This window comes from Rhinolophus ferrumequinum, chromosome 9 (genome assembly GCF_004115265.2).
Source record: "Rhinolophus ferrumequinum isolate MPI-CBG mRhiFer1 chromosome 9, mRhiFer1_v1.p, whole genome shotgun sequence".
In the NCBI taxonomy this organism is placed as follows: domain Eukaryota; kingdom Metazoa; phylum Chordata; class Mammalia; order Chiroptera; family Rhinolophidae; genus Rhinolophus; species Rhinolophus ferrumequinum.
The window spans coordinates 24,299,795-24,327,670 of NC_046292.1; the positions used below are offsets into that span (position 1 = coordinate 24,299,795).

At 38.0% G+C, this 27,876-nt stretch overlaps 2 protein-coding genes across 6 annotated transcripts in view; both read right to left on the reverse strand.

Annotated features, from left to right (window-relative positions):
* Nucleotides 1-1,815: 1,815 nt before the first annotated feature.
* Nucleotides 1,816-5,272, reverse strand: TMEM35B (transmembrane protein 35B). The gene is given in 5 exon segments (XM_033114483.1): nucleotides 1,816-2,300; nucleotides 3,315-3,344; nucleotides 3,347-3,491; nucleotides 5,014-5,059; nucleotides 5,061-5,272. Coding segments are annotated over 5 exon segments (603 nt in total). The 3' UTR covers nucleotides 1,816-2,130.
* Nucleotides 5,273-6,527: 1,255 nt separating this feature from the next.
* Nucleotides 6,528-27,876, reverse strand: part of ZMYM6 (zinc finger MYM-type containing 6) — a 38,179-nt gene continuing 16,830 nt past the window's right edge. For 4 of the 5 annotated variants that reach the window (XM_033115464.1, XM_033115462.1, XM_033115466.1 and 1 more), the window contains 11 exons: nucleotides 26,333-26,483; nucleotides 25,805-25,920; nucleotides 24,758-25,027; nucleotides 24,440-24,590; nucleotides 23,687-23,859; nucleotides 22,303-22,450; nucleotides 20,956-21,096; nucleotides 20,481-20,518; nucleotides 18,950-19,039; nucleotides 10,206-10,350; nucleotides 6,528-8,484 (listed from right to left, as the gene is read on the reverse strand). In XM_033115464.1, coding sequence (XP_032971355.1) covers nucleotides 6,656-8,484; nucleotides 10,206-10,350; nucleotides 18,950-19,039; nucleotides 20,481-20,518; nucleotides 20,956-21,096; nucleotides 22,303-22,450; nucleotides 23,687-23,859; nucleotides 24,440-24,590; nucleotides 24,758-25,027; nucleotides 25,805-25,920; nucleotides 26,333-26,483 — 3,252 coding nt within the window. In that variant the 3' untranslated portion in view covers nucleotides 6,528-6,655. The remainder of the gene's footprint in view (nucleotides 8,485-10,205; nucleotides 10,351-18,949; nucleotides 19,040-20,480; nucleotides 20,519-20,955; nucleotides 21,097-22,302; nucleotides 22,451-23,686; nucleotides 23,860-24,439; nucleotides 24,591-24,757; nucleotides 25,028-25,804; nucleotides 25,921-26,332; nucleotides 26,484-27,876) is intronic. The other variant, XM_033115467.1, reaches the window with a different exon arrangement.

Consider the following 27,876-nt stretch of genomic DNA (forward strand, 5'->3'; position numbering starts at 1 on the left):
AGCTTGGGGAGCCCTGTGCAACTAATCTGCGTACGGGCCAAGCCTTGGTAAACAGGAACCCTTAATCTAATGCCAGCTGTGAGAGGTTTTACTCAAAGTCCTGGCTGGAGACAGGCTGGCTGTGGCATCCTGGCGGGGGAGGGGTGGAGAGATGGAGGCCAGGGTCCTAGGGGCTCCAGGCTCTACTTTCCTGAGCTTCAAAATTTTCATGCAGAGGGACAAGTCTGGAAAGCAAAGCAGACTTAATCACATTGGACAGATCATCCCATCTACCTTCAAGTTGAAGAGAGCACAGGTGCCATGCCTGCCCACTTCCAACTTGGCAGCTGGTGCAGTGCGAAGTGTGTGTTCTGGAGTCAATCAGGCCTTAATTCTAGTCTCAGGTCTGACACATAGGCACTTAAGCTTTCTGAGTCCATCTTCTCATCTGTACAACAAACCAGTATTTAATAATAGCATTTATTGAGCACTTATTATGTGCCAGGCACTACTGTCAGCACTTTAACTCACTAAATCCTCACAGCAACTCTAAGAAGTAATTACCACTATTAAACATATTCTGCAAAGAAGCTAGTACGTGGCAGAAACCATTATTTACCTTCCTCTCTTCTTTGCACTCTAGTGTGGGTAAATCTTAACTAGTTTAAGTCCATCATGGGAATTCCATTCTCCTTGCTAGTGACTGGTCTAGGAATAGAAATGTGACATAATTCTGGTCAGTTAGATATGAGGGGAAATCTAGGGGTCTTCTAAGAGAGCTTTCCCCTCTCTTTTCACCTTTGGATGTTATGTGTAAATGTGACATCTGGAGCTGCTGCAACTATTTTGCGACTCTGAGGGCAGTAGCCAACAAATTGACAACAGCAGAGCAGAAAATTGAAAAAACATGTCTTTGATGTCATCATAAGGCAGCCAAATTACCCAACATTGAAACTAAAGCTATGCTATCTCTGGAACTGTTATGTGAGCAAAAGCTTCCATATTGTTTTGACTCTATATACGTGGTATACATATACTAGTACATGTATATGTACTTCATATATACTACTGTATGTGAGTATGTAGTAATACATGTATATATGTGCGTGTTATATATATATATGGTGAAGATGGTTTTTGATGTGACAGTAGGTATCCTAACATGGTCACTTTCCCTTGAGAGTACACACACACACACACACACACACACACACTCCCTGCTGACTCCGTAGAACCTCTGGGATTCATCCCAGGCTTCTGGCACTACTTTAACAGGCAGCGTCCCTTGGAGTTGACTGTCCCCTACCTCCATGTAGGTATCCAAGGAGCACTGCACTGAGTGCCCCACCTCACCACCAGAGGCTGGCAGTTTCAGGTCCTGTAAAATGACTCAATGCCCACATTTGTTAGCTTTGCAAATCTAACGTGCCCGAGATAAAAAGCAATGTGAGGGAATACCTCATGTGACTCGGAAGGGCACAGGCAGAAGAAGGCACTTATACTCTGCTGCACTCAATGTGCAAATTTTAAGTATGTAATAAAAACCTTAAAAATGTGCATATCTTTTGAACCAGGATCTTCACTTTTAGGGAAATAAAATATGTATGCAAAGGTGATTTACTGTGAGGTTTATAATAGCAAACCATTGGGAACAATCTAAATATTCCTCAGTGGGCGCTTGATTAAACACATCCTCACAGTGGAATACTATGCAGACATTAACATCAACAACGTAGAACAGACATGGAAGGGAGTATATTAGCTTTAAAAAGCCAGTGATAAAGTAGTACATATGGTCTCATTTTTAATTTTAAAAAAATCTATATAAAGGCATAGAAAAGAACTGAGAGGTAACAGTTATACAAAGGAATTGAAAGTAGTTATTTGGGGGCATTAAAATGTTGGGTGATTTAAATTTCTTTTCTGCTTATTTTCTATTTTCACATGACAAGGAGAATGTTAGTAAATGTCAGAAAACAGCAGTAAATGTCCGAGAGGAAGCAGGGCCAGGTAGACAAGATGTCTGTTTCAACAGTGTGGCCATACTTTGAGCCTGGATGTACTGTATTGGTAACAAGGTGGTGGACTCTGTGTGTTCCATGTTCCTGCTGTGACAGTGACAAGGCACAGACAGGCAAGAGACACCTACTCTCAGGATTCCTTGAATGTTCTTGGAGTCTTCCTCCTAGGAGGTCTGACCACTTTCTTAGGTTGGACTAAGAGCCGGCAGATATCCAGCAGCAGCCAGAGTGCCAGGCAGACGACAGCTGGGATGCAAGTGTTCAGTGACTCTTTCAGAGACGCCAAAGTGAAGATAGCCCCTGGAATGGAAAGTGAGGTCTCTGAGACTCCCTGGGGGAACCCAGGAAATCCAGGACCTCAGGGCTCTCCATCCTATGCTAACCCACTCCAGCTCAAGCACTCCCATTAAGTACCACCCACTCCATTCCACACACACACACACACACACACACATGCACACACATGCACCCTAAACAAACACTCAGCTGTCTGGCCTCCCAAAGAGAGCAGGACCCAGAATCAGAAGCTTTTTGAACTACTAATGTAACCTCTCTCAGAGGGCAAGAAAGAAACAACAATCCAGCCAAATAGGGCAGGGAAGTGGGTAAATAGGCATTTTTGAAACATATTCTCCCTCATGCTATTCCTTTCTTAATCCTACTGGAGGGAGGGAGGCCAAGGGTTTGGTGGTGGAAGTAAAGGAAAAATCTGAAAATGAGGGAAGCTCCAGAAATGGAAAGGAAAGCCTGGGGGAAGGGTGGTAGTGGTGGTAGCAATGGTGACACAAGGCTGGGACACACAGATGAGCCTGAAGATGTCTCGCCTTTGAAGCAGCAGCTGTCTTTGTACATCAGCAGTTCCTGTGGGCAGAGCTGCTAGGAGAGGGCCCCTCCAGGACTGCTTGACCCAGGAACTCTGCGTTTCTGTTCAGGGGGCTCAGCTTTCCTGTTCCCAACCGCCAAACACATAAGTGGCAGCTGCTACTCTATCCTCTCATCTCAGGTGTGGGATCAGGGGAGAACAGTAGGGGCTTCTAGGTTACAAGACATCTTTATAAATGGAATACCACACAGCCAATAGAACTGATGAGGTAGAAGGCATAGCTGACATAAAATAGTGTTACAGTATATTACGTGTGAAAAGCATCTGTCCTAGTCTGAAGACCATGGAAATCACAGTACAGCAAGAAGTGCTCCTGGTTCGAGAAAAAGGAAGGGTGGCAAGAATAAAGGGGAAGAGAGGAGCAGCCAGGTCTTTCCATCATCCTCCCCAAGAAGTCCCCCTTTCCTGTGCCCAGGTGGACCCCTCCTTACCCATCATGAGCACGGTCAAAAAAAAGTTATGATCTCTTGCAGCATCGGTGGACCCAGGACCAGCAGCAACCCAGCCAGCAGTTCCAGCCAGCCCACAGCCACTTGGTAGCTCATGGGATCTGCCTGGTAGCTGAACACCAACAGCAACACGTCAGTGAACTGGATGAACAGGGCTTTCTAGGGATGGCAGGGAATGCCTGTCAGCCACTCACCAAGGACGCACTGCCCAGGTGCCCCACAGGGACATTTAGTGCCTACGTCCTCCACTCCCCCAACAAAGGAGCTACTTCTCTAGGTTAGGTCCAGGGCTGAGGTCAGCCTGGAAAGGGGAGAGCCTCTCTGGGGGCGCTGAGCTTTAGAATCAGGAAATGGGCTTTATGCTTTAAGGAGAAGGGCTGGATGGTGATGGAGACATGCCGTGTTTCCCCGAAAATAAGACCAGGTCTTATATTAATTTTTGCTCCAAAAGACGCATTAGGGCTTATGTTCAGGGGATGTCATCCTGAAAAATCATGGTAGGTCTTATTTTCGGGGAAACACAGTAGACTTGTTTTCTCACCAGACTCAAAGGAGATTACAACCCAGCCCCAAATTTCAGGAAGAGGAATCAAGGCTTGGGCCTTGTGATGTGTTGTCAAGGCCTCGGGAACTATGCAGGGAATATTTGGGCTTGGGCGAGAGCACGGGAGGGCAGACTGTTGCTTGTTAAACAGATTCCACCCTGAACATCACATGCTGAGTCCTGGATCCCACCACAGTAGAGACAAGAGGAGGTGAGGGGCTTGTGACTCTCTTGCTGAGTCGGGCTCTGTCCTGGGCCACATGACAACACCCCAACCCTCAGGTTAGCTCCCTTTTCCTGCTCCCCCACCTCAGCTCTGCCTGCCCTACTCAGCATTTAAGGAAGAAGCTCTAAGCTATCTGGCTCTGGAGATGAACTTCCGCAAACCTATCACTACTCTAAGCCAGGAAAGGAGGGGAGAATCCAGGCCTTGGGAGAGGGAGGCTGTCAGGGTCTCCAGGCTTGCTATTTGAGGGGTTTGGGAGATTGCTGGGCATAAGAACATGAAAGTTTTAGTGAGAATCTGGAACTAGACATAAGGTGGAAGGATGGCTTCTAAGGCCTCCCTCTCAGGTTCCATTCTCTAGGAAAGGGCTCTGTGGATTCTAACAGGAAGAGTGTCTCTTTTGGGTGCTGCTTTCTAACTAGCTGTGTAACCCTTGGAAGGTACAGTTCACCTTCAGGGCGGTTTCCTACCCTACCAAGCAGGGATTAATAAAACCCTCACCAAGCTCCCAAGAACTCAAGCAAAGGAAGGAGGGGATAGGGGCGGGTAAGGAGCTGTGACCCTGTTCCATTCCATCTTCCTCCCCCAGTCCCGGAGCATTTCTCCTCCAGCTCTAGATTTGCCTAGGCGACCAGTGATCAGCTGGAAGGGGACATGCCCGACCACTTCCATCAATGGAATACCCAGAGAACTCAGAGGAACTCCCCAGGCGGGCGCCCACGTCGAAGTCGAGGTCCAGGTGCTCTGCCCCCAACCCTGGCGCCACTTTACCCAAAGTCAGGTGCCTCCGCCGGGTACGGGCAAGGGCAGGCGGGGGAGGGGCGCGCCGGGGTAACGGCTGGGGTAACCGCTGGGGCCCACCCGCCCGCCGCCCGCCGCCCGCCGCCCGCCGCCCACGCCACGCCGCTCACCATCTGCTGGCACGCAGGTGCCGCGATCTGCTCTGCGAGCTTGGCCGCCCACGGTGAGTGCGAAGAAGCCGCTCAGCAGGACACGCAGAGCAGCGAGCCGGAGCGCCAGAGCCGGGCTCGCACGCCCCAGGGCAGCCCCCCCCACCTCTCGAAAACCCGCCCCTGCCGCCGGTTTATTTCCTCCCGCCACCGAGCGGCCTGAGGACCTGCGCCAGAGCCTCCCTTTCCTTGCCTTCCAGGGGTGTTGCCACCCTCTCATTTTCCCAACACTGGTTGCAGGAGAGATGGCATTCGTTGCAGATGAGGACACTGAGGCCCACTGGCTCTTAACTGACTGTCCAGGCCCATTTGAATTCAGGGAAAGTCTCTGTCTCCTAGTCCCCACGGGCAGAGTGGAGGCAAGCATGGCTATCGACGTGGCTCACAGAAGAGCTCCGTTAGCATCAAAAGACCAGGGCTTCATTCGTGTCTGTGCCGCCTAGCTTTGCGTTCTGAGCTGTCACCTAACGTCAGCGGGCCTCAGTATCTGCTTCTGTAAATGGGGATAACGCAGTATCAGCCCTCCTAAGTCTGTAATACACCTAGCACAATGCCTGGCACATGTAAGAGCTCAAAAAGTTAGCTGCAAATCAGTAAGTTATTAAATTAATAGTAATAAACCAATAGCTAGTCATAAAATGAATTGCTCTTTTGTGTCATTACCTGAAATATATTTTCCCTCTAATTTCTCTCAGCTGAAATTGTAAAAGGTGCTTGAAAATTCAGATACTTGCAGCCACAGGAAGAAAGGCTTTCAAGAACCAAAACCCTACAGGCCACCCCTGGCCCATCTGCTGTTACCTGGAAATCTGTCTAGACCTGGATGGGCAAACTATGGGCCAAATTCCGTCAGCTTTCTGGTTTTTTTACTCCCTCCCCCTCCCCCAGCTAACGATGTTTGTTTACATTTTTTAATAAAATATTATAAAGGCATCTTTCATGACACAGGAAAATTATATGAATTCTTATTTCAATGTTCAGAAATAAAAAGCTTTATTGAAACACAGCTACACTCGTGTGTGTATTGTCTACAGCTGCTTTTGTGCTGTAGCCACAGAATTGAGTACTGCAGTTGCCACCTATGGCTTGCAAAGCCTAAACTAGTCATTATCTGGCCCTTTACAACAAAGGTTTGCCCTAAACCTTTGGGGGCCAGAGAAGCCCCCAAAAGGAATCTCAAACTCTCCTGCTGCTGTCATTTCCTGTTAGCCAAGTTTCTTAGATCTGTTTTCTACCTACCCACAACCTGCTAGAGTAGGAGGCTGAAGACAAAATGAAAATGTCCCATGTGCTTCTAAACGCCCAGCAGTTTCAACATCCAGATTTGCTATTACATAAATCGGGCCTCTCATTACCTACATATTTGTCACTAATCCAAATTATTCGATCAAGAATAAAATAGTTAAATTCTCTACCTTGGAATATTAAAACTATAATTATGTGTAAATGTGTAATTATTAAATTCCACAAAAAGAGAAAAATTATTAAAACATTTAATCACTGAAAGCACATATCCACATTAGGAAATTATATTTTAGGATACTTATCTCATACAAAATTTAACACAAAAGTATAGAATTTGATAATAAGCAATATGCATTTACTATTCTTTCTCCTTTACTAATTTTTCTATCCTTGGAATTAAAGATGTGACTGCAAGTCTTAGGGCAGCGCCAGAAACCAACAGATTCCTTTGTTTTGACTCAGTCAAAGCCGAAAATGTAGCATCACATAAATAAATAGTTGAAAAAGGCAATAAAAATTGCATTGCCTTTTCATAAAGTTCTGGGTAACTTGTCTTTGCATTTATCCAAAACTGAGTTACAGACATTGATTTAAATACTGATTGTAATTCTAAATCTGAAGATAACTGTTCCAGTTTTTCTTCTTCAAAGTCCGTGAGACTGCTATTTTGGTGATTCATAAAAGGATTAAGTATCCACAAATTTCCTGAACGTAAGTCTTCCGGTGGATAACAGTCATTGAACATTTGAGAAAGTCCTTCCAGGTGCTCGAAAACAATGCTTGCAATGCTCCTCATATTTAAGCCTGATGAGTTTGAGAATTCAGAAAATGAGGAGAACATGTCATAATCATTCTCCTGTGTGCGCTTCAACCACATTTTTAACTTTTCTTTAAATACATCCATTTTATTATACAAGTTGAAGAGTGTAGTCATAGTTCCTTGGAGACTTAAATTTAATTCATTTATAAGTGAAAAAATATCTGATAAATAGGCCAGCTTTGCAACCCACTCCTCATCAACAAAATACTTGGCCAGATCTGAATGCTTTTGATTTAGAAAAATTTCAATTTCATGTCGTAATTCAAATAATCTTTTTAAAATTCTCCCTCTCGATATCCAACGTACTTCAGCATGAAGTGGTAAATTCACATGCTCAGCCCCCATCTCTTCACACAAGATTGTTAACATACGTGAATTCAATGCATTGCTCTTTATAAAACTTAAAATTTGTGCTGACTGCAAAAGTATTTCATGTAAGCATGGAGACAACTTTTCTGCTGCTAAATGTTCACGGTGAATAAAGCAATGTGTAAATGCCACTGTATTCATCGCAACTTCTTGAATTTTTTCCTTTAAGCCAGAATACCTGCCAGTCATGCTTACAGCCCCATCTGTACAGAGACCAACACAATGTTTCCAATCCAGAGATTTACTATCAGTATATTTATTTATTAGTTCAAATATTTCAAAACCAGTTATTTGAGAAGGCATTTCAATACAACACAATAATTCTTCTTTTATGTCACTATAATCGTAATCAATGAAACGAATATAGCACAAAAGAAGAGTGATATTTGAGATTTCTGAAGACTCATCTATCTGAAGGGCAAACCACTTTGACTCTCTGACTTTTTGAATCAGCTGATCTTCAATGTCTGCAGACAGTTCATCAATTCTGCATCCAATCGTATTATTAGAAAGAGGAATGGTTTTCATTTCGTCTCCAGCACTTGAACCCAAAACTTCTGAACACATTTCTACTAAATATGGTTTAATTAATTCTTCAGCAATGGAGAATGGCTTCTTGCTGGCAGCAATTTGGAAAGCAATTAAGTAAGATGCTTTCACAAGTGACTTTTCAACTCGTAAACACTTTTTAAAAGAACTGTTTTGACATTCCGTTTCAAGAGATTTTTGTTCAAAAAAATCTACTGGTTTATTTTCTAATTCTGAATGCTTTGTCTTCAAATGATGAGAAAGATCTGCTGGCTTCATGTTTTCAGCAGATAAGATTTCTCCACAAATGACGCATTGTGGCCTTGGTGAACTTTCTTTTGATCCCGGACAGATAATAAAACCAACTTTTAAATATTCCGCATCATAAGTCTGGAAAAAACCTACTCTTTTTTTCTTTGCAGGTGGAGAATCAAGTTCCATATCACTTTGCTCATTAGGCATAGGTAAATCTGAATGAAATATTTGAATCTGTTATTTTCAAGAACAACTAAGCAATGTTCTTTATATTTTCCCCATGGATTTAAAATTTATAATTTTTTTTACTATTTATATTTATCAAAGGAATACACTAATTAAAGTTTAAACACAAACCATAATACTTCCATTATGCTATTAAATACTGAATTTTTCCTTTGCCCACAGCTTGGTCACTGACTGAAATAAAACTGTAGGCTGTGATAGATGAACTTGCAATGCTATGTATTCAATAGATTACTGGAATTACAGCAGAAGTCCATAGAATATATCAAACTAAGAAAGTTACTTAACTTTTTAAAAGTTCAGGAAAAAGAAAAAGAGAAAACAAATGTTGCAAAAAGTTAACACTTGGTGAAGGGTACATTGGTGTTCATTGTGCTGTATTTTCAATCTTTCTGAATTTTGAAATTTTTCCAAATTAATGTTGAGGGAAGAAAAGAAATGTTAATTATTGTATTTAATACCCAGTGTTAGTGAGGGTGCAGAGAAATGGATGCTCTCAAACTGGAACATAAATTGATGTAACTTTTTAGGAGGGCAATTTTGCAACACATATCCAAAGCTTTAAAAATCTATGATAGCTTTTGAATCTGTAATTCCACTACTTAGGATTTATCCTAAGGACATCATCAAACAATGGACAAAGATCCATTTATACAGCTTAATCAACATTGTTTATAATATTAAAAAACTAGACGCAATCTAAATGCCCAATCTTAGGGGGATGGATATGTTATATACATTGGAATCTATGCATCCATTAAGAATCTCAATGTATATTTAAATTTATATTGACATGGAATGGCTTCCGATGCAATGTCAAATGAAAACATAGTTCACAACAGTATATAGAAAACAACCCAATATTTAATATAGAAAAAAATCAAAAAATGTATAAACACACATACCCACACATTTAGATGTCCACAGATCCTCTACTACCTTCCACATGTGAATGTGTATATAAATTCATGTACACAAAGTATCATATTAACAGGAATACCAAATTTAACAGGAAGCAATCAAATTTACTGAGGAAATAAAACAGGATTCTCCTCGACTCTTACCAAAAGAATGGCACCCTACATAAAAACTCATGATTACTTGGTGATAGACTAAGCTTTTAAATACAGTATATTCTGTGACATAAAATTACCATTAAAAACAAAAATCAAAAAAATGCTTTGGGCAGATTAGGCTATGAAAGTAATTGAAAATATAAGGGACGTAGGATTAAAAGCTATAACATGGACTGGAGCAATTAGTTTTCAAGTATGAATTCAAGTAATTTTCCTGATCACCAACACCTCAGACATAGATAAATCTTTAACTCACAAATCAATTCATAGTATTCTAAAAAATAAGGTTAAGTCACTAATACTTTTAAATAAATTTATATCTTAGTAATTATAATAGCTTTTCTGTACATTTGAAAAATAGCAGTGCACACATGTAGAAGATGTTTGTCCACTCTACACATAGTGCTTTGTGCGCAGATGGGTTCAATTTAGTAATTGTTAGTGTTAATGACAATAATTATAAGGAATAATTTAGATGTTCAACATATGTGATCCAAGATTTAATGCATGTTTTCCCATTTAAGAAATTGTCAATGACTTTCTTTTCCTTTCTTGAAAAAAAACAAATAAAACAAAAAACAAACTTTCTACATGTGGAAAGCAAGGACACATACCTGTCTGACATTCCTTGTGTTGTGTATGTGGTTTGCAAGAGATGGCCTTGGTCTGTGTGACAGGCTTGCACAATAATGCTTTGTTCTTTAAAAGCCTGGAAGACGGGGAAGATGGAAGTTTCATGGCATCTGTCCGTGTATTTTCCTAGTTAAAAACAAATTCAGAAACCAAAGAGATTTTTTTAAATATCTTATCACTGACTATAACTGCTATCAATTGAAAGGTGGCATATATCGAGAAATATAATTCCTCTGAAAGAGTAATTGCAATAAAGAAGTCACTTTGGAAAATATGCACTAATTCCTAATTCTTCTAATCAGTATCAGTTCCATTTACTGATTTTTAAAACTACTCTGCCTATAGTACATACAATCAAAACAGACAGTTGCCAGATAGCTCAGTTGGTTAGAGCTGGGTGCGCTTAACAACAAGGTTGCTGGTTCGATTCCCATATGGGCCACTGTGAGCTGCGCCCTCCACAACTAGATTGAAACAACTACTTGACTTGAAGCTGACGGATCCTGGAAAAAAACACTTAAATAAATAAAAGTTTAAAAAAAAAAAAAAACAGGCCGGCCCAGTGGCTCAGGCGGTTAGAGCTCCGAGCTCCTAACTCCGAAGGCTGTCAGTTCGATTCCCACATGGGCCAGTGGGCTCTCAACCACAGGATGTCAGTTCAACTCCTCGACTCCCGCAAGGGATGGTGGGCAGTGCCCCCTGCAACTAAAATCGAACACGGCACCTTGAGCTGAGCTGCCACTGAGATCCCGGATGGCTCAGGTGGTTGGAGCGTGTCCTCTCAACCACAAGGTTGCCGGTTCGACTCCCGCAAGGGATGGTGGGCTGTGCCCCATGCAACTAGCAACGGCAACTGGACCGGGAGCTGAGCTGCGCCCTCCACAACTAAGACTAAAAGGACAATAACTTGAAGCTGAACGGCACCCTCCACAACTAAGATTGAAAGGACAACAACTTGACTTGGAAACAAGTCCTGGAAGTACACACTGTTCCCCAATAAAGTCCTGTTCCCCTTCCCCAATTAAAAAAAAAAAAACTAAAAAAACCAATGAAAACAATCTTTGCTGATTAGGACAAGTGGCTAGTCACAAAAATTAGATCCAACATCAGGCCATATCAAAAATATATTCCATATCGATTAAAGACCTCAATATGAAAAAAAATAACTTTAAAATCACTGGAGAATTTTCAAATTACCAGAACAAGGAGCAAATATTCTTAAATAAAACACAAAAGAATTAAAAACCAAGTAGAAAAGACTGATATATTTGACTACCTTGAATTTTATGCAAACAAAGGTCTTTAAAAAACAAAGTTGAAGGATAAGCAATACAGTAGGAGAATGTATTTTAAAATGTTTTTTCATTCAGTAAGTACTTACTGAATGTTTATCACAAGCCAGGAACTATTCTAAGTCCTGAGGATAGAGCAGAAAACAAGACAAAGCCCTGCTCTTAAAAGGCCTTACATTCTAGAGAAGAGACAAAGAAGATAAATAAGTCAAACAAATACGTAATGTGTAATTTTAGGTAGTGATTAAATGCTATGAAAGAAATAAAGCAGGGTAAGGGAATGGAGAGTGATGGTGTAGAGGAGGGTAATATTGGAGTAAACATCTGAGCAGAGACCTGAATATTCAAAAGGGCAAGCCATGCAAAGGCCTGAGGTCAGAGGATTCCAGGCAGAGGGACTGTAGGGAAAGAGCTTGGCATGCTTTAGGAATATCAACAAGAACAAGGCTGCAATAAAGGAAGGAGGAGCTAATATGATAAGTTTAGAAAGGTAGGCAGAAGCCAAATCATACAGATCTGGAAAGTATGAGTTAATAAAAACAATCAAAAGTTAGGATTGTATTTTAAATGTGATGGAAAGCCACTGGAGATTACAGATGCAATAATTCTGAGTTATGTAATAATTCAAAGGTATAAAAGTGTATACTTCAAGTTTTCCATGCCTGTCTGCCATCTATCCAGACTCAACCTTGAACATAAACACTATTCCCAATTTCTTATACATTCCTCTAGAGATGGTCTATGTAATTAAATAAGTTGCTTCTGACTACCAACGATAGCACATTATTAGCAAGGTTCTGCACGTTGCTTTGTCACTTATCAAGTTATCTTGGAGGTATATTTACATAACTTTGCATAAAGCTGCCTAGTCACAGCTTTATACCCTGAATGTACTTCAGGTAATCCTAAGTGCCTCTGCTGCTGAACATTTAAATGTTACAAATCTTTTGCTATTATAAACAATGCTGCAGTAAATATCCTTACACATAAATTCTACACGTGCTATTACATCTATAGAATAAGGTCTTACACGTGCTGTTTGGTGGGTCAAAATATATTAAAATCTGTATGCTATGGGCTTTAACAATGATGGTACTGCCGAATTACTTTCCATAGAAGTCGTATCAAATTAAATTGACGTTCAGCAATGCATGTGAGCCTGTTTCCCAACACTCTGGTCAACACAGTATGATCTGACTTTCTCAATAAGTGAAAAATAATCTAACAGTAGTGTGGTTTGGTATTTTTCACGTTTAAGCATTATTTGTATTTCCTCTTCTGTGAACTGTCTATTCATATCCTTTGCTGTTTTCCTTTACCTTTTTAAAAAATTGTATGCATATTGTTTTGAATGGGTAATATATGAGGTATAATCAAACTCAGTGAATGTTTAAATAAAAAATTTATTACAGTAAAAGACACATTGCCATTAATCCCCCCTCAAAATACTCCCCCTCGCTTGGAACACACTTATCCCATCATTCTTGCCACTTTCTAAAGCAGTTCTGGAAGTCCTCTTTAATGAGTGTCTTTAGTTGTACTGTTGTGGCTGCCACCAGGTCCTGAATCATTTTGACTTTAGGGAAGAGACAGAGGTCTCGCAGTGCCAGATCCGGTGAATAAGGTTGATGAGGACGCACCATAATGTTTTTATTTTACAGAAACTGCCGTATACCAGAAGCAATATGTGACATGGAGCAGTGTCATGATGGAGGATTTATACTTTAAAACACACCTTCTCTCAGCCATAGCTCACACCCGACTGACTGCACCAAACAAGTTGAAACTTGTCACACAGTTACTAAGGTTCCATATGCTGTTGTTTTTAAGATCCCTGTCTTTCCACTGGATGGTATTCGGCAACAGCATTCACGGTTTTTTGTGATCACAGCGGAAAGGCTCCATGTCAGTCATACTCCGCTTCTGGTATGGCAACTTCTGTCAAATAAAAACATTACAGAGGGCGCCGGATGGCTCAGTTGGTTAGAGCATGAGCTCTGAACAAGGCTGCCGGTTCAATTCCCAAAGGGGATGGTGGGCTGCGCCCCCTGCAACTGAAGATTGAGGGAGGCGACTGGACTTGGAGCTGAGCTGTGCCCACCACGGCTGGGGGACAACTTGGAGCTGACGGGCCCTGGAAAGACACACTATTTCCCAATCTTCCCAATAAAATTTTAAAAAACAAACAAAACACATTACAGTGTGTCTTCATCCAACTTATTTACTGGATCTGGCATCGTGCAACTTCTGGCTCTTCCCCAAAGTCAAAACGACCATGAAAGGTAAACCTTTTGGAAGAAGTGTGTTTGAAGAGAGGGCGAGTATTTTTTTTCTATTTTAATGATGATTATTTTATTCTAGATGAGTGATTTTGAAGGAGATTAATGGCAATGTGTCTTTTACTGTAATAAATTTTTATTTAAACATTCACCATATTGTTTGATCACACCTTGTAATATGACATAAAATTCAAAGATTCACATAGTAAGCAATGAAAAAATAATAATTGTCCCTCTTAAAATTCTCCCTCATTCAGTTCTCCTCAGAGACAACCACTATTATCTATTAATTGGCTGCTTCCCGAGATACTCTATACATATGTATAGGCATGTGTTCAAATACAAATGACAGTATGCTATACAGTTTTGTATTTTTTCACTTGTGTATGACTGCTCTATGTCTGTATATATAGAGCCACCTCATTCTTTTTAACTGCATAGTATTCCACTGTATGGATATGACATTTAATTTAACTACAGTCCCAACAGGTCCGCTGTGTATGCTTGTGCAGAGGACTCCATTTGCCAGGCCATGTGACTAAGTGTGGGATTGGAGAGGGGTGCATTTCAGGCTCTAACCATGTAGGGGTATTTTTTGTCTAATTAGTGCAATAACTCAGGATGAACTCACAGTGGCCCTGACCACTGTAAAACAACTAGTTTGTTTTCAAGTTTTTGGTACTATAAACAATGCTGCAATTAGTTTCCTTGTAACATACTTCATTTCATAAATATGTGAAATATATCTGAAGGATAAAGTCCTAAAAATGGAATTCCTGGGTAAATTACTATTTACATTTTAAATTTTAACAGGTTTTACTAAATTGCCCTCTGTAGCAGTTTTTGCAACTGCTGTTGGCAATATGTAAAACTGCCTTAACAGTGTTATCCATCATATTTATCTCTGCCAATCTGATAAAACTGTAGTTCTAACTGGCATTTCTCTTAATTTTGCAGTTGAATATCTTTGCATATGTTTAAGATCCATTTTTATTTCCTAATTTATAAACTGATGGATCATACTTTTGCCCATTTTCCCAGTGGGTATTACGTCTTTTTACTGATTCACAAAAGCTCTTTACGTATTAATATAAAAGAAAAAACCTAGCCTCTTATGACATGAATTACCACCTTTTCGTTTTTGTCATTTGTCTTTGAAATGTAGTTAAATTTCCCTAACAAATCTTTTATGGCTTCTGGGTTTTGTGGCATATTTAAGAAAGACTTTCCCCATTTCTGTATTAAAATTCTTTCCTATATGGAGGGGAGTGTGTATGAGGGAGGTAAGGGGATTAGAAAGCACAAATTGGTAGTCACAATATTGACATGGGGATATGAAAGACAGTTTGGGAAACATAATCAATAATGTTGTAAAGATTTTGTAGGGTGTCAGATGGGCACTTGTCTTATTAGGGAGACCACTTCATGGACTGTTTATATGCCTGGCCACTGCACTGTACACCTGAAACTGAAGCTGAATAATATTGACTGTCAACTATAATTATATATATATATATAATCACAGGATGTGGAGTACAGCATAGGGAATAGAGTCAATGGAATTATTAACAGCTATACACGATATCAGAGGGGTAGTTGATTGGGGGAGGGGAGTCATCACTTTGTGAAGGGTATAAATGTCTATTACATTGTTTTGCACACCTGAAACGAGTAAAAAAAAATTCTTTCCTATATATTTTCCTGGTACTTTTTTAGTATTTTTTTACATTTAAGTCTTTTCTCCACCTGGCCTTCATTTTGGTTTAAGTTGTGAGGTAGAAATCCAACTGTATTTTCTTCCACATGTCTACTCAGTCGTCACAACACTATTTATTGAATAATCTAGATTTCTTCTAATGATCTAAAATGCTACCTTTATTATTTCTAAATTCACACACACAGAGACACACACACACACATATATATATATATTTTTTTTTTTAATTTCTGACTTCCTTTCCACCTATTCATGGCTTCAGTATCAGCTGTTGTAACTATATAGCTTTATAAAATTTGTAGTTTTCCTATAAGTTTGGATACTAGCTCTTCCCTTTCTTTATTCTTCTTTTTCAGAATTTCATTGAAGGTTTTTAAGCAAGGGAGTGACATAACCTGTTTTAAGATCATTCTGGCAACAGATGGAGAAAAAAAAAAAACTGCAAAGGGCAAGAACAGAACCAGGAAGACAGGTAGGAGGTCCCTGCAATAATCCAGAAGAAAGATGATGGTGGCTCAGACTAAGAAGTTAGCAATAGAAGTGATAAGAAGTAAGGAACACTGGAGAGGAAGTCTTGGAGGAATAAAGGGTCCTGTTTTATACATATTGTTTGAGATGACTATTAATTATCTAAGTATAATTATCATCTAAATGTCAAGTAGGCAGTTGTATACATGAATCTGGAACTCAGAGGTCAGGGCAAAAGAGATAAAACTGGGAATCAGGCACCACCTAGGTGGTGTTTAAAACCACAGGACTGGGCCGGCCCGGTGGCTCAGGCGGTTGGAGGTCTGTGCTCCTAACTCCGAAGGCTGCCGGTTCGATTCCCACATGGGCCAGTGGGCTCTCAACCACAAGGGTGCTGGTTCGAGTCCCACAAGGGATGGTGGGCTCCGCCCCCTGCAATTAACAACAGTAACTGGACCTGAAGCTGAGCAGCGCCCTCCACAACTAAGACTGAAAGGACAACAACTTGAAGCTGAACGGCACCCTCCACAACTAAGATTGAAGGGACAACAACTTGACTTGGAAAGAAGTCCTGGAAGTACACACTGTTCCCCAATAAAGTCCTGTTCCCCTTCCCCAATAAAATCTTAAAAAACAAAACAAAAAAGACTCCACAGGACTGTATGAGTCCCCTAGGAAGTAAAGTATTTTGAGAAAATCGACAAAGTATGATGACCTGGAAGCTGAAGAAGGTATTTCAAGAAGGAAGGAAAGATCAACTGTGTCAAATGTTACTGAAAGGATGAGAAAAATGAACTGAAAATTGACCACTTGATTTGACCAAATAAAAACTGATAGTGACCTTAACAAGTGCAGTTTCAGTAGAGTGGTGCAGACAAAAGCCTGACTAAAATGAGCTAAAGAAAGATAACAGATAAGAAAATGGAGGCAACAAGTTGAGGCCACGTTTAGAGGAGTTTTTTTCAAAATAGAGAACAGAGAAATGGGACAATGGCTAGAGGGCCATGACGTTAAAGAAGGATTTTTTTCAAGAACTATTACTGCATGTTTTTGTGCTGATGAAAATGATGGGGGGGCGGGAGGGCAAATCCAGAATATATATAAAAATCCTATAAACCAATAAGAAAGAGACAATTCAACACAAAAATGGGTACAAATTAAAAACAGGAAATGAAAACTCAAATGTTCAAAAACAGAAAAATAAGCAAACTCACTAGTAATCAATGACATGCAAAATAAGACAGCAGTAAGATATTACTAAACAGATTGGCAAAATAATGTTTAAATCTGACATTGAATGATAGTGAAGCTGTGGGGAATAAGTACAATCATAAACTGCTGATGGGAATAAAAATTGGAATGGCCACTCTGTGGGGCAATTTAAAAACTAAAAATACAAATACACTTTGACCCCAAAATTCCACTCTACACTATACAAACACCTGCACACATGCACAAGGAGACATCTACAAGGATGTTCACTGTAGCAGAGATTCTTAATAGTAAAATACTGGAAGCAACGAAATGTGGTGCCCACATACAATATAATACTATATAGGAGTCCACAGGAATGTACCAAATCTATTAAGTATCATATGGTATTTTTAAAAACAATTATTAAATATTTTCCATGCATTTGTACATATGAATGTGAAAGATTAAAAATGGTCTGAAAGGACACACAGCAGACTCCTAATAGTAGTTACATCTAGAAACATGAAAAGGGAACTGGTGATAGTGATTAATTTTTTTAAAAAGAAATGGGAAGAATAAAAAGGTAAGAGGGAAAAAAACTGTGAGCAAATAAGCCAAATCTAACAATGGTTAATTCTGGATAGCAGGAACACAGTTGAGTAGGAGTTGGCAAAGAATGGCTCTGGGCCAACTCCAGTCCACTACCTGTTTTTGTAAATAAAGTTTATTGGAACACAGCCACTTACTGCACTAAAATGGCAGAGGTGAGGAGTTGCAACAGAGACCATATGGCCTGCAAAGTATAAAATATTTACTATCTAGAGCTGTATACAAAAAGTTTGCTCACTTTTGTAGTAGATGTCCTTCTTTGTATTTTCCTTTATCTTACCTTTCCCCCAAATTTAAGACCATTTAAATAACTTGAAGGAGATTCACACTAAAGTCCCAGAGAAACAAAGAAATAATTGTAAAACTGTCAAGTTTTTTTAAAATCATAGAGTATTACACTATTTATTATTATACTTTTTTTTTGTTTTAAGGAGCGCACAGTTCACAGTGGCCCATGCGGGGATCGAACCAATAACCTTAGTGTTATTAGCACCATGCTCTAACCAACTGAGTTAACTGGCCACTCCTATTATCATACTTTTCAATAGACAAAACTGAAAATATTAATCAGAGCTATTCTATAACACAGTTTAAATAACTGGTTAATTATAGGATTCCACATAAGGAAAACATATATAAGACAGTCACATTTAATGAGGGATATGTTCCTGAAAACTGAATAATTCAAAACTAACATAATCCAAGACTAACTGTCCTATACATATAAAATAGAGGAGAGATGCACTCTCAGAGTACATAAATCTACAATCAATATTTTTATAATACATATTAATATAAAACATAATGCATTAATACTTTAATCAATTATATAAGGATGTGGTTAATAACAAAATTATTAATTCTATAACAGTGATTAATCATGTGATTTTAAAATAAAATTTAATGTATAGTATAAAATATACAAATAATTACCAAGTTAACTTAATGATAGTTCACTAATGTAGTATACTGCCTGAAAGTAATTAAGCAGAAGCTATTATTACCATCTTCCAACAGCACAAATAATGGGAGAGTTAAGAGGTATCAAATTAGGACAAGCTCTCTCTCTCTCCACATTATGGTGAAGCTGGTCTGATTCTCTGAAAGACTTGCTAAAGAATGAATCTACTATGGTTTCATTTATCTCATTTTTTGTCACTGCGGACTTCTTGATGTGAAGATACACTGTCCATCTTTGGCCACCATGGAACAGCCATCCACATTTGGCTCATCTTCTTCAAAAATAGCAGTTGTTGCTGAAATATGGTCAAAAGCCTGTGTCAGTCACTTCACTGTTGGTTGATGTTCTGAGGGCCCCGACTGTTGCCAGGGCCCTCTTCCTGCCATCTTTGTTTTTCTAATTCTAACAAGTCTTCCTTTATTAATTCACAGGGAACAACCTAAGCAAAATGTCAACACCCCCTTACCAACCTTGCACAAATTTACCTTCTTTACCACTTTCACAGATTCTTTATTAGCAAGAGTCATGATGTCTTCCAAGTTAAAGCCTCTTTAAATTATAATAAAACTGAAATGTTTTGATAGCTTTGGAGTTAGCAGGTATAGCTTGTCTGCTCATTTTTATATACTTAAAACTTTGGTGGGCTTTAAAATGAGACATTAGTAAACCTTTTTGTTTCACGGTCACCTCCTTCCAAATCATTAAAACCACTTCATGCCTTAGCACAGATGATACCTTGGCTTTACGGGAGCATTATGGCAGCACTGATCTTGTAGCCCTGTTGCCAGGATTTTATCCATTTATTCTATTATCTTTGCCTGGTTACAAGATAATTTTGTGAACTAAAGGGTCTACCTACTTTAATGCTGCTTTTGGTCTTTTTGAACATTATCTCTAATATTCTGCAGGGTGCACTCTCCTACATTAACAGAATGAGATACTGCAGCAGTAGTTTGGCTTCTTCAGAGTTTTATCACATTTAAACTTCTGTTCCAAATTTATTGAATTATGGGCATATATTTTAGCACTTGCACCACCACTTAATGAACCTGAATGACATTGTTAGTTGATATTTTTAAAAATGATTTTTAATTGTATCAAGAGCAAATGTTGAGAGCAACACAACAGTCATCAAAAACATTAAGCTAAGATCTAACATCTTTACTTCATGTGATATTGATCAAGAATGATGGGAATTTTATTTTCCTGCTAAAGTGATGCTGAGACAGGACAATAATGACATAGTTTGTAATCCTTTCAGCCTGCCAGATTTGAAATTATATATTTCTTCAAATATTTTTTTTTTAATTTTTGGAAGTTTTATAATATTTCAAATTTGAGTCATAAAGTAGGAATTTAAATATTTTTACTTTGCACTATTTTCAGCCTCACATAATTCAAAGATGCATAAACTGACATTATACTGAACATTTTCAAGAAAATTTCTAGTCTAAAAGAAAACTACCTGAATGCAGTAAAAGAGAAAAATAAGCAACCAGATGGAATTGACAAGTATTTAAAGAAATTAAGGAGTCAGACACAAATAAATCAGGAATGCATTCTTATTCATGATCTAACTTTAACATTCAAAAACAAAAATTAATGCATAATATATCACTCCACTTTTTAAAAGACTAAGCTGCAAACAGAAATGTACTCAGATATATATTAGAAGGCTATATCCAAAATGAAAATAAAATGGCATTATCAGGCAAAATATTAACAATAAAACTTACATCTTCAATGATCTTTGTTGCTTCTTTAGTTACTGCACCTGTTACAAAACATACATTATTATCCCTAGAATATACAGAAGTAAACAGTGAGACCAAGAAGTTACTTTCCTTTCACTAAAGTGGTCTACAGTCTAGTCCAGAATTTCTCAAAAACGGTACAAGGAAACTCAGCATCAGTATCATCTGGGGTCCTTGGTAAAGGTAAGAATTCCTGGGCCCCAATCCCACCCTACTATATTAGAATCTCTGGTGGTAAAGGCAGCTAGATTAAAATCATTTGTGTTCTTAAAAAAACAAATTATAACATACCTCTTCCTTCCCTATCCATACCACCCTGCTAGCGACCCACTTCCCTCCGAGACAGAGGAGCATTTCCTCATATAAATGTAAATGTAAATATTACCAATAAGAGCTACTTAGACTAGACAACACTCACTTCCACAGCCTAATCAAATGCCTTTACATCAAGTCATACCTTTCAAAACACTGTTAGTGTTCCCTGTGGGCTGGGCAGGAGATACTTTTGCCAATGACACCACACTGGTTATAACTGGCGTTGTATTTGTCCTTGTAGAAGGGAGCGCCACTGAAACAGTTGGTGCCTTAGAAATATTTACTGATTAAAATAAAAAGGTAAGACCTAGTATAAACAAAAGGGACACACACACACACACACAAACCTGTTTAACAACTAAGTTTTCAAGGTGCAATGCAAATGTCTAACTGTACAACATTGGGTTAGGTGACTCTGGTCACATTAGTGTTCACTAGAACTTAAAGAGAGGCTGATTCTCTAAAATTATTAACTTCAAATGATATTTAACAGGTAAAAAACATAGTATTAACTGGGCTTTTCTATTCATGAATATTAAAACTCCTACACCTAAGCTTGCTTCAAATAAAAATTTAACATGGCAATTTATATACATAAGTTGGTGATGTAGCTCTCCATCCAGATAATGTTAACGCACATTATAGAAAGAAAATTCTACCCCCCACCTGACTGGTCTCAGGGAATGGATGATAATACAAAAGATTAGCACAAGGCATGTCTGGATTAAGGGGATGATTAATAAGACTGCAAAGGTACACAAGGGCCAGACTGCAAGGAGTCAAAGCACATGGATTCTGTCAATTCAGCAGCACTCCAGGCTTTGGTCAGAGAACATAATATCAAATGTTTTTAATCTAACCCAGTGAAGTCCTACAGCAGGGAGCCACTCTAAAAACATACCACGTAGCTATCTATTCATCTGGATATTTTGACCACATTAGCTGTCCTACTTGCAAAATTATTTTATTCTTAGCCAGAAAAAACTTTGCTACCCATGAAGAACTGGTCTACTTTATTTTTTGTGATATAATTAATGTGTTGTTCTTTTTCTCTTGGCTACAAGCAAGCTCTGGATCAAATCTTACACCAGTCACGGCAACTACATTAACATACTTATATCCTCTCTCCCTTTGTTTGCTCCAATTTTCTATTTTTATTTCTAGTTAATTAACTGAATAGCATATATCCCTTAGTGTAAGTTATTTATGTACAGATAAATTCAATCAAAAGCAATCAAATCTAATTTCCCTATAAGATTAGTGTTTCCACATTTATTATTCTTGGTGTGTTTGATTATGATAGCAAAAAACATCCGGATTAATTTTTCCTCAAGGGCAATCTTTAAAGATTCTTACAAGAAAATTTAAGGAAACTCAGGCTATCTGAATCCAGTGCAATTTTGTTTTTATTATATTATTTACAGCTGTGTATGCTGATAGTGTACCCTAGCACCGACATAAAGATCCCATTAGCTAAGTTTAATTTTACCTTTTCTTTGTGAAACAGGGTCATTCGTAATTTGCTGATGACAAAACTCCAAGACACAAAATAGGTTACAGAAATGTTTGATGTTTCCTTGCCATTTTATGGACTCACTTAGCTTACCCTGTCGTTTACAAGCATCACATTTGGCCATCTGAGAAAGAAATGTAGGATAGAATAGGCTTAAAACTATAAAATAATAAAAAATTAATATTAATCATAAAACCAGAAGGCATTATGAAAACAGGATATATGAGTCAGTTGAGATTACAAAATGCAAGGTTCCTTCCCACCTTAAAATACCGTGGTTAAAAAAAAAATATATATATATATATACACACACACACACACACACACACAAACACACACACGCGTCGGACAGTTAAGTTTATGAACTTTCCACCGTGTGTGTATGCGTGTGTGCGTATGTACCTGTATATGTATAGTATACACACACACTTAATTATTGCTTTCATATAGATATCCTCAATCAAGAGAATATAAAAGTTGATCTCCTATTTTCAAAATTACCAATGAAGGAATCTAAAGATAGGTTCTCTTTTTAAAAGGTTACAGGGCAGCATATTGCAGTAGAAAGAATATGGGCTTTGGAGTCATAAGCTCATATCTAGTGGTATCCTTTGTCTTGAGCACTGAGATAGGTCCTGGTCATATAATTATGAAAATACATACCTCCCCCCAAGAAGATTATATTTTGGGGGTAGGGAGACCAGTAAACAGGTGATTTCACTGGAGTGTTATAGGTACAGTCTAGCTGTCATCTACTAGCTTCTTCAAGGGAATGTTACTTAATCTCCCTGGACCTTACTCTTATTCCTTATTGATAAACTAGCACTAATATACCTACCTCTCAGGACAGTGGTGAGGATTAAATGAAATAACACTTATGAAGCATCAGACATGTCCTATTAGTGGTTCGATTAATATTAGCTTTTGTTGTTAGCCTTTCAAAAAAGTAATTGTTTTTACAAAGGAGGTGGACAAGGAGGTCAGTAATAGTCATTTGACCTATGAAGTGAGAACAAGGTCTGACTTCAAATTCTTCAGAGTAACTTTCTGACTGCGAGAGGCTTAAGGCAACATAACTATGTAAAGTTCTAACTTGAAAGAAGTTATAGCTAAGGTCAATGTGCCTTATAAGAAAGCAAATAATAAAAGGAACATACCCTCAAACAACGACAAAGTCTTCAGAAATTCTACACTCTTTACTCCAAAGATTTCAAGTTTATAATCAACTGAATTTTGCTTGGAGTTCATAGTTTATTTTATCCAGTTCTAAACACAAATTTTTATTCACATAATCTGAACATATTTTAAACAGAAAATAATTTTTACAAACCTCAGAAAGCCAGAGGTATATTACATTTACCTGATAAAACAGAACTGTAAATTTGGACATGCAATCTTCACAACAAAACTCTTCTAACTTGCCCTCTAATCGATTTTCTACCAAATTAGGGGATGTCTGGGAACAATAACTACACATCCTACAGTAGTTTCCCCACCGTTCTCCAAAGTCACGGGCAGACAGGTACTTGCAAACTGAGAACCAGAAGAGATGAAAAGAAGAAACAACAAATTTACATTAAACTTGAAGGAGGTAAAGTGACTTCCTACAGTCTTAGATAAAAACTTGAAGCAAATTTCTAAATACTCGACACAATTATTTGCCTTTAGGTTAAAGTATAGTCTCTATATTCACAAAACAAACTCATATTACCTTTTAAGTATACTCTAAATCAGCCATCTATATTTAGAAACATCAGAGGTATAAAAGTTTCTTAAGCCAAAAAGCCATAATTGCTTAAGTACCGTCTTCACAAATGGGTACAAGAACAAAAAGTTCTCTGAAGTTACAGCTAAACTCAGCAAGAGATTTTCTATACTCTATACTAATAAAATTGATCTCATTATATTTAAGAAGTTTTTCTTTACTAAGATTATTGTAACATTTAAAAGGATAGACTTTAAAGTGAAGTAAGTATAAACTCAATATAAAGGCCTCAAATTATACCACATAAAACAAAAATTACTTGAAAATGAATTATGGATTAATAGACCAACTCATAATGAATACTTCATAACACATGCTCTGTGGATAAAACTGAACTTTTTTCTTTACCTTCACTACAGAATGGCTTATCAACCCCTGAGAACCGTACAGTCTCCTTTATAATTTTCTGTAGTTTACAGTAGTCACACATTGCTATAACTTTATTTTTCTTTTTGTAGTCATCAGAGCAAGTCTTGCCACAAAACAGAAACATTTTACCCTGCAGAGAAAGAATACTCATTAAGACCTAATTAAACGGTTACTTTATTTTTAAGAAATCCTTTCCTCCTCGTTTAAAAGCAAATTAAATGATCATCAAAGATGAAGAGATAAAAATGTTTCTATTGGATACGTTTAGATTCAATCCCTTTCACGATCTCTCTTTACCTTGTAGAAAAGAAGTTCAGGTTTCGTGGCAAACAGATGGTTGCAGTGCTGACACTTGAGTTTAACAACTGCATGCGCAGGAGTAACTTGCTGGGCCTCTGAGGCAGGAGACTGGTGGCCCGCTGCTGCAGAGCCACTGATGATGCTTGCAGAAGTGGCAGAGGTGCTACCTCCTCCTGCTGACACCACTGACCCAGAGGGCGGGCTTCCTTGGCCCTGAGACAGGGGCACTGCTGAAGAGCTTGTTCCTTTTGGCTTGTTAAATACATTCTGAATGAACACAAATAAGGCCAACATTTTAACAACTGAGAAATAACGGAACTTTTCATCTTCTCATTTTGATACATTAATTCCCCTGCCAACATTTCTTTAAAGTGTGTAAAGTAGTACACAGAAAGAGTTTCAATGGCATACTTACAGAATACAAGGACCGAGAAATGCAGGCTTCTAGACAAACAACTTTAGTATACATGACCTTAATAAATTAGAGCAGGCCTCCCCTTTCCCCCAAGACACCCCTTCACCTGCAGCCCCATCACCAAGCAGCCTCTGACAACTATTAAGAACACTAGGCTCTCTCTCCTTATCACCAGGGACACTGCATCAGGAATCTTCCCACCCTGGAGGATCACTAAACTCTACTGTCTGTGTATCGCGGAGAGTGAGGAGAAGATATGACAAGTAAGTGGAAGCTTACAATTCCATGCCAGGAATTGCATCTGGCCCAGGATGAGAGGAAGGGACACATGAACAGATCATCATACCATGTATCCAAACCATATCCTAGCTTCCACCCTTCTAAAAGGGAGAGAGCCAAGGGAAAAAGTGAGAAGGAAGGACAGTTTAGGTGAGAACTCTGAATAAGGAAGAAAGCACTGAGGCTCCATACCTGGGCTCAAACATTTTGCAGAAATGACCTTTGGAACCACAATTGAACTTTTTTCTTTCTAACTTACAGTGTAATCTTTTATGGACCTTCAGCCGTTAACATTTTGCCACAGACCAATGCCTAAGAGAACTGCAGGGTAAAATACTCTTAGATCATACCTGGAAAGCCACCACACAACTGGAGCTGCAGAAGCTGTATATAGTTCCATTGGACATGGCTAGGTGATACTGAGGGATTGCTGAGGTTTTACAACTATGACACGAAACCTGGACTCCTTGGTAACAAAAAATAAAAACCAATGAATAAATGACACAGATGAAAAAATAATCCAAAAATGTATTAGAATAAAAACACAAATAATATAAAACAAAAATCAAGGAACTTTATTATAACCTGTAAAGCTAACTATAACTTCTTCAATTAAGTCCGATTTACACAAAAACTAATTTTGAACTTATGTGTTTTTTTTTTCTTTTCACATTCGAAACTACAAAAAAAAAAATCTCAACCAAGAAAATCAGTGAAAAACATTTTTCACTTAAACATCAGTTCTTTGAACCTACACCAATCTTGGGTCTTTATCTAACCATATAGACAAATTTAGTTTGTAACAAAATAAAGGAAAAGCAGTTACATTCTTCTTCAATAGTTATTAAATCTATAAATTTATCAAATTTAAACATTACCTGAAGAAATAACTGTCTTAACTCTGTAAGCAGATAAACAATTAACAGAGCAGAAAAGTTCTGTTTTTCCTGAGTCATTCGTAGTCTCAATCATTTCAGCTGAGGGCCTCAATGATTTCCCCAAGGCATATGGAGGGGTCTGGGCTGAATTCTGTTAATAAAATAAAATAACATTCACATACCTAGTACAAGCATACATATGCACATATTGTTTAAGAAAAGAATAAAGAGGGGAGTATTTGAGGTCTTGCTCCCTGGCATATGTCATCAGTTTGGTTCAAATAAACTCTTATAAAAATTAAAAAAAAAAAAAAGAATGAAGAAAAGCTACTTACAACTACTGCCTTTGGTTGAAATATTTGAGCATGACAACAAGGCCACACCAAGCATGGACTTTTCAGAAAGTTGGGATGTGGGAAAAATAAATTCTTTTAGATAATAATAAAATGTAAACTGAAGAAAATTAGTAACTACTCATATATATACTAGCAACAACATACCACATTAAAAGGAATGAATTAGATAGTCTTAACATTCTTTTCTCATTACAAATAATCAGAAAAGACCAGGCAATCCCTGAACCAAAGGGCCATCCTCAGTACAGACTTGGACATTAATCTAGGAGACAGTCTACCACTGTAAGGTTACTTAACTTGTAAGACTCTTTAGGAGGCGGAAATAGAAATGATGTTTAAGGTATATTATGTCATCCTGAAGAACTACTTGTTTTCAAGCTAAGCTTCATAATAAAATTTGCCCATAAGTTTATCATGTTTTAAGAAACAATAATAATAATGGCTAACATTTACATAAATTTCCAATATTATTACTTACTGAGTGTTTACCATGAGCCAGGACCCATGCTAAGCAATTTATATACAGTGCTTCATAGAATTCTTTCAACAATTTAGTGAGATACTTTAAAATATTGAATTAACAAGAAGTTTATCTTTAATTAGATAAACACATAAACAGAAAAGTCAGAGATTAAACTTATTTCATTCATCTGACTCCAAAGTCAAGCTCTTAACTGCTAAACTAACTCTATCATTGACACAATATAAGGTTTCTCAGTAAGAAATTATATGGGGAAATAAATGGTAGGAATACATAAATTGTGAAGTTTCACTACATAATCTTCCTGGTAAAAGAGGAACATCATTTATGCAGTTGATAGCCAGTAACAAAATTAGGAATGAAATGGATTTTTGGATCATATATATATATATATATAAATAAAATGGAGTCTATTCCTGTGAAAGTAATAACCAGACTGCCAAAAGTTGCAATTCCTAGAAAAGTGATACTTTTCAAAGATGAATGTCCATTACCAACTGCTCAGAGGAATTACATATAAATCAAACTTGCTAACTAAAAATTTTTTTAATTATTACTTACACCCTTTTTAAAAAGATAACTTTTTAAAGACCAAAATCATTCAGCAATAATTAAGTTGACACAAATTGATATATTTAGTAACCAAATGTATCAATTATTCAATAAAATAAATAAAAATTAAACTATTCTAATAAGGCAATGTTGCC